Source organism: Nipponia nippon, unplaced genomic scaffold (assembly GCF_047370975.1).
Source record: "Nipponia nippon isolate SJK-2023a ecotype South Korea unplaced genomic scaffold, ASM4737097v1 scaffold_6, whole genome shotgun sequence".
NCBI classification, from domain to species: Eukaryota; Metazoa; Chordata; class Aves; order Pelecaniformes; family Threskiornithidae; genus Nipponia; species Nipponia nippon.
This window is the reverse complement of record NW_028262380.1, coordinates 6397037-6410025: the sequence shown is the minus strand read 5'-3', so window position 1 is coordinate 6410025 and position 12989 is coordinate 6397037. Positions and strand designations below refer to the sequence as shown.

At 40.1% G+C, this 12989-nt stretch overlaps 1 protein-coding gene across 1 annotated transcript in view; it reads right to left on the bottom strand.

Annotated features, from left to right (window-relative positions):
- Window positions 1-12989, bottom strand: part of EIF2AK3 (eukaryotic translation initiation factor 2 alpha kinase 3) — a 45541-nt gene that overhangs the window by 29854 nt on the left and 2698 nt on the right. Inside the window, exon 2 of the mRNA XM_087737403.1 lies at window positions 8481-8610. Within this exon, the coding sequence (XP_087593529.1) occupies window positions 8481-8610 (130 nt within the window). The remainder of the gene's footprint in view (window positions 1-8480; window positions 8611-12989) is intronic.

Here is a 12989-nt window from a genome sequence, read left to right as displayed (position 1 = left end):
GGGTGCTTTTTTAGATAAGGACACCGAGTCTGTGTGTCTTGAAAAATTAAGTCACAGAGCAACTCCTTTGGGAAAGCAGAGCCCAGTACAGCAGAAGAACAGAACATGGCAAATGCACAGTCTCGTCTTTCAAGAATGCAAAGAAAGCAGAGAGCACGAAAACATGCAGTGAAGCTGACAGAAAGATTAATGGTTTCCTGCGTATGGAGGACAAAGTCCAGAAGAAATTCGGAAATGAGATGTCAGCAGCTGCGCTGCTAGAGGAATGATTTGCTAAACTGTCTGAAATGCTTAGCGCTTAAAACAGGCACTTTCTTTTACAGATAAAGACGTAGGCTGAAAGTTGAAAAAGGCTTTAGGGCAGAGTAAATCATTTGTTGTGTTTTGTACAGCTGAGCTCCAAATAGCTAAGTTACCCATTCCCTGTACTGAAACAGGTATTTGTCTAGGCATTACTAGAGTTGATCCATTTTAATATCTGTAAACACTAGAACTGCTTAACAACCAATACAAAACATGCAGCGTACCATATGTAATTAAATTACAAGCTACTATAAAGATAACTAAACAACAGAAACAGCGAGCTGATAATAAACATCCTTTCCGAGATCTGCAGCAGTGCATTTTGACCATGTCTGCGAGCGTGACAGATGAGAGTTGCTCATAAACATTAGCCCCGAGCGACTCCGAGAAACTTTCCTGGCTTTGTTGAAGGCAGAGCATCACTTGTGCGGACCGGGGTTGAGGGCTCTGATGTCACACAAGCCACAAGATCTCGTTCTGTAGCTTCCCACGTGTCTTATAACGGAAGCTGTCATCCCCCAAACATCCCTACAGTACAGAGTTAGAGGACACATGTCAGCACTTTATCAGAGCTTTATCAGTGCTAACTACACAAAGTGTCAGCAAGAAAGCCACCAAGCTGCAGTTATAGGAAGTCTTTTGTTTTTTTAATTGAACAAGACATTGAACTAGGATGACTGCCTTTGAAGATGTGCAGTTTTGATAAATACATAAGACCACTTGTCTAAGCAACAGCCCTGCTTGTCACCCCGACAAAAATCATGATGCTGCATCATACCAACCACTAACTCAGCTCAGGCCTCCGACAGCAATTCCCCTGCTCCGCAGGTTTCCCACTTCACATTAAAAAGTTTGGTTGCATTTCCTACAAAAGCACAACTTCTAGCTATCCAAACATTTTAAAAGAATTAGTCTTTTGCCAGTGATTTTTTTTGTCCACTAAACATCATTAGAAGTTTATTTTCAGAATTATAAATTACAGCTTTTTTTTTTTTTTTTTTTTTTACCAAGAAAGCAGCAAAGATCTATACTCAGAAATCCACAGATCTCTCCAGCACGTTTCCCAGGCCTGTCACCTCTTTACGGCCACGCACACCGTGCACGTTTCCAGCAACAGAAATGAAAAGAACCGCTTGTGCCATCAGAAATCATAATACATCTATGTAGTTAAAGAGCAGTCACATCTATTCTCTTCTTGCAAAACACAGGCTCCACTCCCCTTGATAGCCCTAATAAGCCTTCTCTGCCTCAATTGCAATTAGAGTTTATCTTCCTTTGAAGTACAATTCTGGACACTCACTTCTTATTCATTATGAGCTTTGGCAGGACCATTTAAGACACTAATCTCTCTCTCTCTCTACCCGCAGGCAGCACAGGATCACATTTCCTTCCCCTGCAGAGGAATCGAGATGGCAGCTGATAACCTGTCACGGGATCTCTCAGTACACAGTGTTCTCACTGTTAAACTGGTCACCTCCACAAAATTGTGGTTATCAATCTCCACATCTTGTATTTTGTTCAGTACACTTTAATTCCATTTCTACTATAGAAAACCTGTACGATGGAGAACTGGATAATGCCCCAGTCCTCCTCCACAGGAATGATACCTCCAGCTATCAAAGCATCTTGTGGTTCTACATCTATCTCAGTAGCACACAGAAATAAGGATCAGCTACAGGACACGAGCAACTCTAATCAAACACTCTTCCAGACAACTAAAATTATCCCACCTTACCTGCAAGAAAACGGATTTTCCCCAGATTAATCACCTCAGCAACAAGTCTATCGATTTACACTCTGCCTGCTTGAACAGAGTGGCAATTTGGGGCTTTACACCTGGTCACAACATATCATAGCTGGAAAGTAATTTTACAGCATTAACAGAAATTTTTAAAATTTTATTCTTTACTTCCTTGAGTAAAACTTTGCTTTAGAAAGTTTTGCACACACTCAAAGGCTTAAAAGAACAAACTTGTTATTCTCCGTGTGTGGAAGTCTGACCCACTGCACAGCATTAGCTCCCGCAAGCAGCCTGTTTGGCGCACAAAGACTCTTCCAAGTGCTAAGCAGGAAAGGTTGCTTCTTTGCTGGTGTGTCCCATGCCAGATCCTTTAAGACGCACAAATACATTAAAAGTTAAGATTAACGCTAGTGAACTAGACAGACCCATTCATTTTTAAGCAGAAAGCCAGCGAGAAAGCCATTTTCTCACAATGTTTGTGTAGTTCAAAACGAATCTCCTTTTGTTTTGTCCAGTGACAGTTAGCAGAGTCAGAACAGATTTATACACATTTACTAGAAATTCATAATATTCAGCACTGTATTGAACAGCTGCTATAATAACCTTTTAAGTGAAAGTACTCAAACAAGTGTGACTGACAGTCTTAAGTATTCCCCACCCATGCCGAAAACAAACATATCTCAGCTTTTCCTTGGATGATATTTACAGACAGGGACTGAACTGAAAAATAACTGAAGTAGAAAGCCATGGACCAAACACACACCTCATTTTTATTCAGGCTAATCAAATGCTGCTGCAGGGGTGCCCGAAGCGGTGGATATGACTTGCCTAAAACTGATGGCACAAGATTTCTCTTTCAAAGAGACTGGTAAATTATTTACCCTCCCCTAACCTCTAGAAGCACACATAAAAGAATCCAGAAATCACAATTCAAGCCCCTCGGAGGGCGTTTTGACCTCTTGTCTTGCCCTGACCCGCCTCAGTGTGGATTTTGCAATTTCTTCTGCACCAAAGTGTAAGAGGCCCAAGGATGAGAGTTGCTGAATTTCTTCCCATGTTCCCAAAGCAACCCAGGACAGCTTTTGGCTCTTCTCTGGCTTGACTGGGTACAGAGGTTACCTTACCCAATGTGCAGGGAAGCACAGGCAGGCAGTACCTTAAAGTGATTCCCAGATTCCCAGGTGCCTCAACACTTCACAGTGCAACGTGGTATTTCTTTTGGGGAATCAAAGCACTGAAAATTTGAAAATGTTTATGATGCTGATAAAGGGAAGGGAAAAAAAAGAAAAAAGATACATTCATACTGTACATTACATCTTGTCACTAGTGGAGCTTTGGAGATTTCAAAATCCTTTCTCAACTCACTGCTCTAAGCATCAGTCTGTCCTCTCAAAAAGGCAAAAAAAAGGAACAATCTGCTGAAGATATCTACGGGTTCACTTTGCCTACAATGCAATTAGTTTTCAGCTGACTTCAGTATAAAACTTCTTTGCATCTCCACTTTTCTCTGGAGGAAAAAATATAATACTGGGCTATTCAACAAAAATATGCCACTTTTATGTCCAAAAAAGATCACGCAGATGTCTAAGTTTGTAGAAAAGTTTATTTTACGTGGCAAGAATTTAATACCTATACAATGAAATTCAAAGATTCTGAGAGCCTTTAGATGGATAAGGATGTTAACAGATTTTGTGACAGGACATAACCCAATTATTTCATTTTTCCAGGATGCAGTGGTATGTTTACTATGACTGCTATAAATGTCAGCCTTGTGGACTAAAACTCATTTTGTCCCATGATCCCCAGTCTCTCAAATAAGGAAATAAGATGCTTACTTAGGGATTAGTCTGTAACAGCCAAATCATGCGCCAAAGCAGTTACGTTTATCGAGTACATCCCAGTGCAGCCTCTGCCCAGAGCACTGAAACTGCTACGACTGGAGCTGCCCCGTCAGGCTGAACTCCCTACAGCGTTCCCGACAGTGCAAAGAAAAGTCAAGTCACGGTTGTGAATCTATTTTTAAGCTGTTACTCTCAAATCATCACCATCAAGTATCCCACTTATTTTTCCCTTTCTCATCAAACACCAGCTACCAGCGTTTTCACAGGAGCATCTCTACTGTTTATTCATCCCATAGTAGGCTTTTTTCTGTCTCCATCTCTTATCCAGCCTCGCCCTGTCCCATCAGTCATGCTAGTCACTACTGGCCAGTCATTTTAATATACAGGCAAGTTCACACCTGCATTTCTCTCATATAATGGATCCTCATAAAAGAAAGACAGAAGCCAATTTAGTATAAAGCTATGCAGGTAAGAGGACGCGTCACCCTCATTAGTAAACAACAGTCTCACAAAGATGTGCTATGAACCATTTCCACTGCTTGAGAGACAGTTCTCTATTTTCACTATGATTAAGCATCATTATTTTAACTGGCTGATTCTCCCAAAAGTATTCTCTTCTATCTAAGTACAGATGATGTATTCATAGAATCATAGAATAGTTTGGGTTGGAAGGGACCTTTAAAGGCCATCTAGTCCAACCCCCCTGCAATGAGCAGGGACATCTACAACTGGATCAGGTCCAACCTGACCTTGAAGGCTTCCAGGGATGGGGCATGTACCACCTCTCTGGGCAATCTGTCCCAGTGTTTCACCACCCTCATTGTAAAGAATTTCTTCCTTATATCCAGTCTGAATATACCCTCTTTTAGTTTAAAACCGTTACCCCTTGACCTATTGCTACAGGCCCTGCTAAAAAGTCTGTCCCCATCTTTCTTATGAGCCCCCTTTAAGTATTGAAAGGCTGCAATAAGGTCTCCCCAGAGCCTTATCTTCTCCAGGCTGAACAACCCCAGCTCTCTCAGCCTTTCCTCACAGCAGAGGTGCTCCATCCCTCTGATCATTTTTGTGTCCCTCCTCTGGACCCTCTCCAACAGGTCCATGTCCTTCCTGTGCTGAGGACCCCAGAGCTGGATGCAGGGCTCCAGCGGGGTCTCCCCAGAGCAGAGCAGAGGGGCAGAATCCCCTCCCTCGCCCTGCTGGCCACGCTGCTTTTGATGCAGCCCAGGATACGGTTGGCTTTCTGGGCTGCGAGCGCACATTGCTGGCTCATGTCCAGCTTTTCATCCACCAGTACCCCCGAGTCCTTCTCCTCAGGGCTGCTCTCAATCCCTTCATCCCCCAGCCTGTACTGATACTGGGGATTGCCCCAACCCAAGTGCAGGACCCTGCACTTGGCCTTGTTGAACCCCATGAGGTTCACAGGGACCGACTTCTCAAGCTTGTCCAGATCCCTCTGGATGGCATCCCGTCCCTCAGGTGTATTCATTACAAAGTTAAATTTTAAAGAATAAATTAAAGTGTTTTCATGAAAAGTAAGCTCCCTTCTAGAAAAGCTGAGATTCAAGGATTTTACCCTGAACTTCAACAAGCAATCTTTATGGGCAAGTAACAAGAAATTTTGGAGTTGTAAACATACAGATTTTATATAGAAGGACTTTTCACTTTAACACAATGGATAGGGAAACAAATTTTTTAAATTCTTATGCACAAGACTGAAATGCAGAGTCATACCTTTTCATCCTTGGCAACCTGACCATGATTGTTTATGTTGGAGCTTAGAGCCAAGGAATGAATTTTACCATTTTCCTCACCCAGACACACAATTAGTAGTTCAGCAGCCTTTCCTTTCTAATTGATCTGTTCACATGACAAATGATGAACATCTCACTTGTCAGTGTCTTAAGCAGTAGTTTCAAGATCTGAAGTGTTTGACAGAGCTGCTGGAACATTTGAAATTTTACTACCTCACTTTCCTAATTAACACATGAGCTCCAGACAGCCAAGTTGACATTTTACAGTTAGGTAAAGGAAGTAACTACTCGTCTATTAAACACAAAGTTTGAAGATATAATGTCTTTTCTTAAAAGGCACTTGGAAACGAAATTGATGCTTTCGCACCATGGCCTGAAACTACAATTCATTGCACTCTCACCCAAGATAGTTAAAAAACTCAAAACAATTAAGACACAGCAGCACACACTTTCCTCACTCCGAAAGAACACAAATCTTTAACACTGCAAGCGTAATGCAAAAAGTGTTTCTCATCTGCCATTTCTTGCAAGAAGAGGTAGGTTAACAACTTACATAATGATACTAGTTTATAATGAAGATAATATTGTGGTTGCAAGCACAGAGACCTTTTTTACCTTTAAAATGTTGGAAGAGGAAGAAAAAGCCTCAGTAGTTAGTTTGAGAGAGCAAAACGTAACATGCCACATGCCCAAATCAGAGAAGAAATACTGTAGAGTGGGGAGATAAGGCTCTAAGAATTTAATATTTTGACCCAAAACAGAGTTGTCCCAACAACTTTAATGAGGCCAATTACTCACTCAAGCAGTGTCTAGATTCCCTGCACAAAGTCTTTCAGCTGATACTGACAGCAGATTAAACATTTAAATATTTAAATGTTTAAAATAAATATTTAAATGTTTAAGTGTAACTTACTTGGAGTATTCATCACTTTTGTTTCATGTTAAATTCTGTCATACCTTAACAGCATTTGTTTACATGACAGTAAGTCTAAAAAGGCCTACATTCGTAACGCTTAACAGCTTCTATAAGGCCAGAATGAAGTTTTACTTCCAAAATTAGTTCTCTCGTAGGCTCTGCATCTTAACTGCCAAAATCCATCAGTGTCTTTGGCCACAGTTGTAGAAATGCAACAATTTGAAAGCTCATCTGAAAACTTCCTATATGCATAACAAACACTCTTCAAAAGTGTATTTTTACAGCTCCCACAACCTACTAACTTGTAGCCACAAAAGGGAATTAAATATTGCATGGATAAACTACAATTTTTATTGTCTGTGCACAAACCTTTAGTTTCTACAGTCATACCACATTGGAAAAAGATCAAAACTCTGGAGACATCAGTTGATCAACAAAATCTAGATTTGCAAAAACACTTCTATTGTATTAAATGCTTGCATTCTTGAAATCTTTAAAAACCTGGGCTCATGTCTTAACTTGTACTAAAAATGAAGTTCATATTTGCACATATTTCAAATGTGTGGTTTATAACCGGTTGCTCTATTTTCACAGTGGTCATTAGAAACTATTCGCAAAAGACAAAAGAACAATATTTTAAGAATCTACTGTTGGAAACATTTGTGAAGGACCACAGTTTATAACTGGCACCTTCCTCTTTACAGAGCTCTTTACAGTTCTCTTTACAGTTTTCCTATTCTTTTAAATTCTGTTCTAGAACATACTTTTAAGAAAGTTCTTCTTTCCCACAGTGTTTTTTCTTAAACACAAAAATACATTGTAAACACAGAAATATATCTGAACAAGACTCAAAAAGTTGCATCCGTAAATAAAATTCTCTCAGAAACAAAGGAACATGAGTTAACATTCACATTACTTTCGCAATCTGAGATACTTTTTACTAGCTCTCATACTTACACTACCACAGCAACAGACCAAATCTTTCCTTAGACTTTTTTATACCGAAACAGAGGTCATGTAAACTAGACAGCAACAAAGAACCACAAGCAAGAAGCTTATACAGTCTGAATACCCCTAATTCAACTTTCATTCTCTGATGTTCATCATGCGAAAGCACAATATAGGACTGGTCATCAAATCCAACCATCCGTGACAGTGAAGGACCATGCACTTTGTCATCACCACAAACTACCTCTTAGCTGGTATATTTATTCCTCCTAATTCTAGGAGAGAATGACGCATGGATCTCACTTCTTTGGTGCAGAAAAAAAAAAAATAGCAAAAAACTTCCTTCTAATTTCTAGCCTAAGTTTATTCAAACTGATGGTGGAAATAGCACCAAACAAGAAATTTAACTCTTTAGATTTCCTTCTTACAGTTCATCAGCAATAAGCGATGCAACCCTTTACCATTCAGTACTTCAGAGTGACCTTCAGCACTATTTCATTGCTAACACATTCTATTTCATAGGCAGCATGCTTATCTAGTTAAAAAAAAAAAAAAACAAACAACAATCCTTTGTTCATTTATTAAGTCACAAGGACTTTTGCTTTTCTTGGGGCAGGGGGGAAGCCAGTACTTGCCAAAACATACTCTAGTAATACAAAGCAGATGATCCTTTCATTTGCTTCAAATTACAAGTAACTTGTTTTCAATTAGCAACTGCATACAATTCCCAAACTCAGTTACATCATCTGGTTTGGTAGTTATCACATACGTCACTCACAAGACTAAAATGCTGACACACTCTAGTTTGAAAGGGCAACATGATGTAAGCACTCCAAAAAAAAGTTTTACAATAGCTATCAAACTTTATCCACAGTAAGTTGGCTGCATTATTTAACATCTATCAAACAGGAAGTTGCATGCATTTTATTATAGAATATTCTGGTTTTAAAGATTTGGTCAGGAAAGAGATTAAGCCTTACCTCTGGTTTACTGAGGCTGGATGACACAAGAGAACCTGATCCCACATCCAGATCCCACTGTTTCCTCCCACTGTTTTCTGGATCCAGTGCAGCAATCCGTCCATCCAAAGTGCTGATGATTACTAGAGATCTGCAAGTTGGAAGCATTCACAATCAAAACTACAGCAGTACGGAGTTTATCTATTAGCTGTTTTCCATATTTAACACAGTGCAACTCCAACTTTAAAGTTGAAGTCTATACCTTCTGCAAAACAGCAATTTAACTTGGTAGTTCTACCTAGACCAACAAGAGAGAGTAGAAAAGTTAAAGCCTCTGGCTGGACGTCAAACTAATTTGCATGTTATAAGACACTTTCAGAGTTCAGTTTCAGGGGAAGAGAGTTGACTTTTGGCTCCCACATGCAGGTGTTACCACTACAACACTGAATGAGATCATCTTTTGAGGTGTTTATGTGAACAGTATAGATCCTATTTTTTCCAGTCCCTTCCACACTGATCTTTAATACGTCCTTTCAAAACAATCAAAACCTGAAACAATTTATCCAGCAAATCAGTACGTAAGAAATAGTAAGTCACAACTAAGTTTTCAATACCTCTGCATCAAATACCAAAATCCTGGAGATTTGACAAGTCTTAGAATAAAACGAGTCTCACCTAAGGCATACACAGAACACTAGAAACAACCTCCAGCATCTGCAGACAGCAAAGCAAGCAAACTGCCTTATGCAGCTTAGGCTTTAAGTAGCCTATCTGTCTGGGGATGCATGGTAACGGCAGGCTAGCTGTTGTTTTCTACAGCGCTTGAAGCTCATCAATTCTAGTAAATCTTGTTTCTTATACAGCAGTACAATTAGAATAAGCATTTCTGATTGGGCTAGAATTCAAGCATTAAAAAAAAAAAAAACACAAGCCAAAAAAAACCAAGCAACACATCAGAGACAAAACACTGACAAGGCATTTTTGAAGGGACTTTTTTTTCCTTTAAGATTGTTTCACTCTGACCTGAAAAAGCTGGGATGTGTTGGCAGTTTTGGCTTGCAACAGGCTCACCAAGCTTCAAAGGCTGCGGGAGTAGAGCTCTATCACTTTACAGACTGCCTGCACTGAGGGAGGCTGGATCTAGTGACCCAGAAGGACCTTTATAGACACTGGTTTCAATGAGAATAAGGAACTGTGCAAACAAACCTGATGGGCAGATTAACTATTTTTGGGTGGGGGTGAAAGGGCAGGGCAGAGGTAATGCACACACAGACATGTATACAAATCATTACTGTAAACAATGAGGAACACTAAATTATTGTGCAGAACTGAAGCCAAATATATTCACTTGTCCAAAGTTACCAGTGTGGTAAGCTGAAGTTTGGAGAGGAAATGATGGGGGCTATAGTTTTTCTTTAAAGAGGGAAAAACTAAAATCATGATCTTAAAAACATGTTCAAGGACAGTGGCTTGTTACATCACGTACAACAAAGGTCATGTAAAACATTGCAGTTTTACATGTAAAAATAACCCACACATTTTATAGGCCCTTATACTGTACTATAGCACTATATTGTTAATAAACAGAAAATTAAATAAGTCTTTTAACTGCACCAAACCCAACGTAGCAGCTCCTACTTCTGAAGGTGGCCAAGCATCACATTCCTCCAAAAGCTTAGTTTAAGAAACTGTTAGAAAAGTTATCAATTGTGCAAATATTTGAACAGTAGACTACATGAGTTTTTATAAGCCGAGTACATACAATTATTCCAACTGTACAGAAACCAATACTGGGTTAATAATAAACCAGATTGCAGGAGACTATCTATTCTCAAGCACCATAAACAAGTGCTTGCACATTAAAGGCCTTGGACACACATTTAACAGAATCTGTTTGCTTTACGGTAAAACAATTTATCTGAAACCCTCTAGCATTGCATAAAAATATTATTCCAAGTGGGTCTGTTTAAATTTTCTGTTGATCCAGCTGACAAATAGGTTATAAAAAAGGCAGAAATGTAGCTAGAACAGAGGGTATTTTGGCAGTAACACTGTAGAGAAGAAAAATCCTAAAATCGCACTGTGAAATGTTTCCTTCCCATCTACTCCCATTGTTTTCCTTTATCTAATTCTTCCCGCTTGACTTCTCCCTCAAGTAACAAGTGTTTTATGCCTTTGTATCTTACCTTTCCACATCATCTTTCCCCACCAGATGCAAACCACCACCTTCCCCAAGGGATATCTCATTATTTAAGCCTCGCCACCGCCACCTAAGAGGGCAGTTCTGGAATCTGTACCTGCATCATGATCTCCGGTCACCCAAATCCAAATCGTGGTGTAACCACGCTTACGTTTTAAGTTTAGCTGATTAGGAAAGGGGGGGGGGGGGGGGGGCGGGGGGGGAATCATGCCTTCAGAGGGAACCTTTGTACCAATAGCACACCTTAAGGAACTGGTTTAACCAACTGCTTCTGCATACCCTAAAAATCCTGACTTCCCTTGCGTGCAATGGTACTCTTTATTAGTCCCCTTGGCCACCAGCTCTATAATGGACTTTGCGTCACAAACTCCACCTGCTGAGCAAACACTTCCATGAGACATAGGAACAGGACGGGCTTAGCTATACCTAAATCTTGCATGCGGCTACCTTTAGAACTGGAACTAGGTGCAAGAAAAGCATTCCTTTCTCTTTGCTTTTTTAATGAACGACTCATTTTGAACTAAATGGTCATTCTTCTGGTCCCATCTTCATCTTGCTCTTCAACAGTAATCCTGGGTGTCAGAAAAAACCTGCTAAAAATCCTTACTCTTGTAATAAAATCCTTCGTTACTTACTATTTTTCTATAAATGAAAATCTTAATACCTGTTCTCCCCATCTCTGACTGTCTGCAGTAAGTTAAAAACCCTGTCACTTGAACTGTCATTGGTATAAGATCTGCAATTTATCTACATGTGCCCTAGACCCATGCTAACGTTACACTTTCTCGCTATCAGATTTTCCTTTTTTCACGTTTCCCCCCTTTCTGTGAGATTCCACTGCTTGCAGTTTTGCGTACTGAGAGTATGAAGTGGTGACAAGAGATCTTCCCATCTTTCAGCTAGTCTCATCAAGCACTAGATTAACACATTCTGATAAAAGCAATTTAGGTGACTACTTCAAGAAACTATTTCAGAGCTTAAGAACAGGCAGGCAGTTTGGTTTTTGTCACCCCGCAGTGCTACCGTAAGTTTACTGTAGCGTATTATGCCCAATTCTTACAGCAAATTCTTACAAACACCAGTAGAATACAGCTATGATTCAAGAAAAAAGAGCGTCCTTTTAGCCATCTCTTTGCAAGCCTTTGCTGGCTGAAGAGGTTAGGACTGTACCTGCAATTCCACTACACTAAACTGAAATAGTGATATTCTGGATGCATCTTTGGGACACCTAATTGACAAGTTGCAAGGAAAAGGAACTCCCGCATTAGCTTCTATTTCGGTTAAGCCTGATAAACCCTGTTATTCTCTACAAAACGATACCTTATCACTGGCTCTATCAACACCACCTCCTGACTGGGGTAAAGCTTAAAGACTACCTTGACCAATAAAGCCAGCTTCCAACAACATACAAGTTTTCTAAGAACACTGCCAAACAAGACCTCAATTCTGCATACCATCCCACACAAAACACAAAATATTACCCAACTTAAGGTCAAAGGTAGAAAGGTCAAAAGTCACAACTATAATGCCAAGGAAGCGAGGAGGGGAGAGACAAACAGCATCAAGGCTGCAAATTCCTGAAATGGCAAGACGTTTGCTGAAAGTAAATCACGGACTACACTAGGGAGTGAATCACATCACACGCATACTAGAGAAGGGAAAAAAATACAACACACCAACACAAAACCAGAATTGCAGTAGTCTCCACAAGCCTGAACTAGAACAAAAAAAGATAGAGAAAGGAATCACTCCGAACTAGGCAATTACTTAAATCCCAGGATCCATCAACCAGGCACCTGAAAAACAAACGTCAGTAAAATGATGACGACACTTAACGTACTTCACCTTGCCTCTAGCTGCTGCTCCAGAACACATTATGAACCAAGTGATGGACGAAAAGAAAATCCCTTCTGGGCCCTTACAGATGGCCAGCAAAAGGACTAAAACAAGAGGCCAGTACAAGATAGTGTATACGAAGATATCTGTAATCACAGCAGCTGGCAGAGACTGAGCTAATACTATACAGTCAGATTTTATTTGTGCTTTGTCAATATGAAAACACATCTGGACATACTTCCCCCACCCCGACCATCTACAAACAGCCTCTACAGTTAAACGAAAACGTTTTCTTTTGCTCACAGACATGAGCTTGTTATTGAAGTGCAGTTATAATGTTCCCCCTTGAAACTATGCAAAATATCTACTACAAACTTCCATGTACATTGACAAAAGGCCAGTCCTGGGCCTTTAAACCATTGTTTATATCCCATCATGAACACAGCCCACTTCTTGAGATCAGGTGGCCTGAGCACAGCTCTGTGCTACTTTAC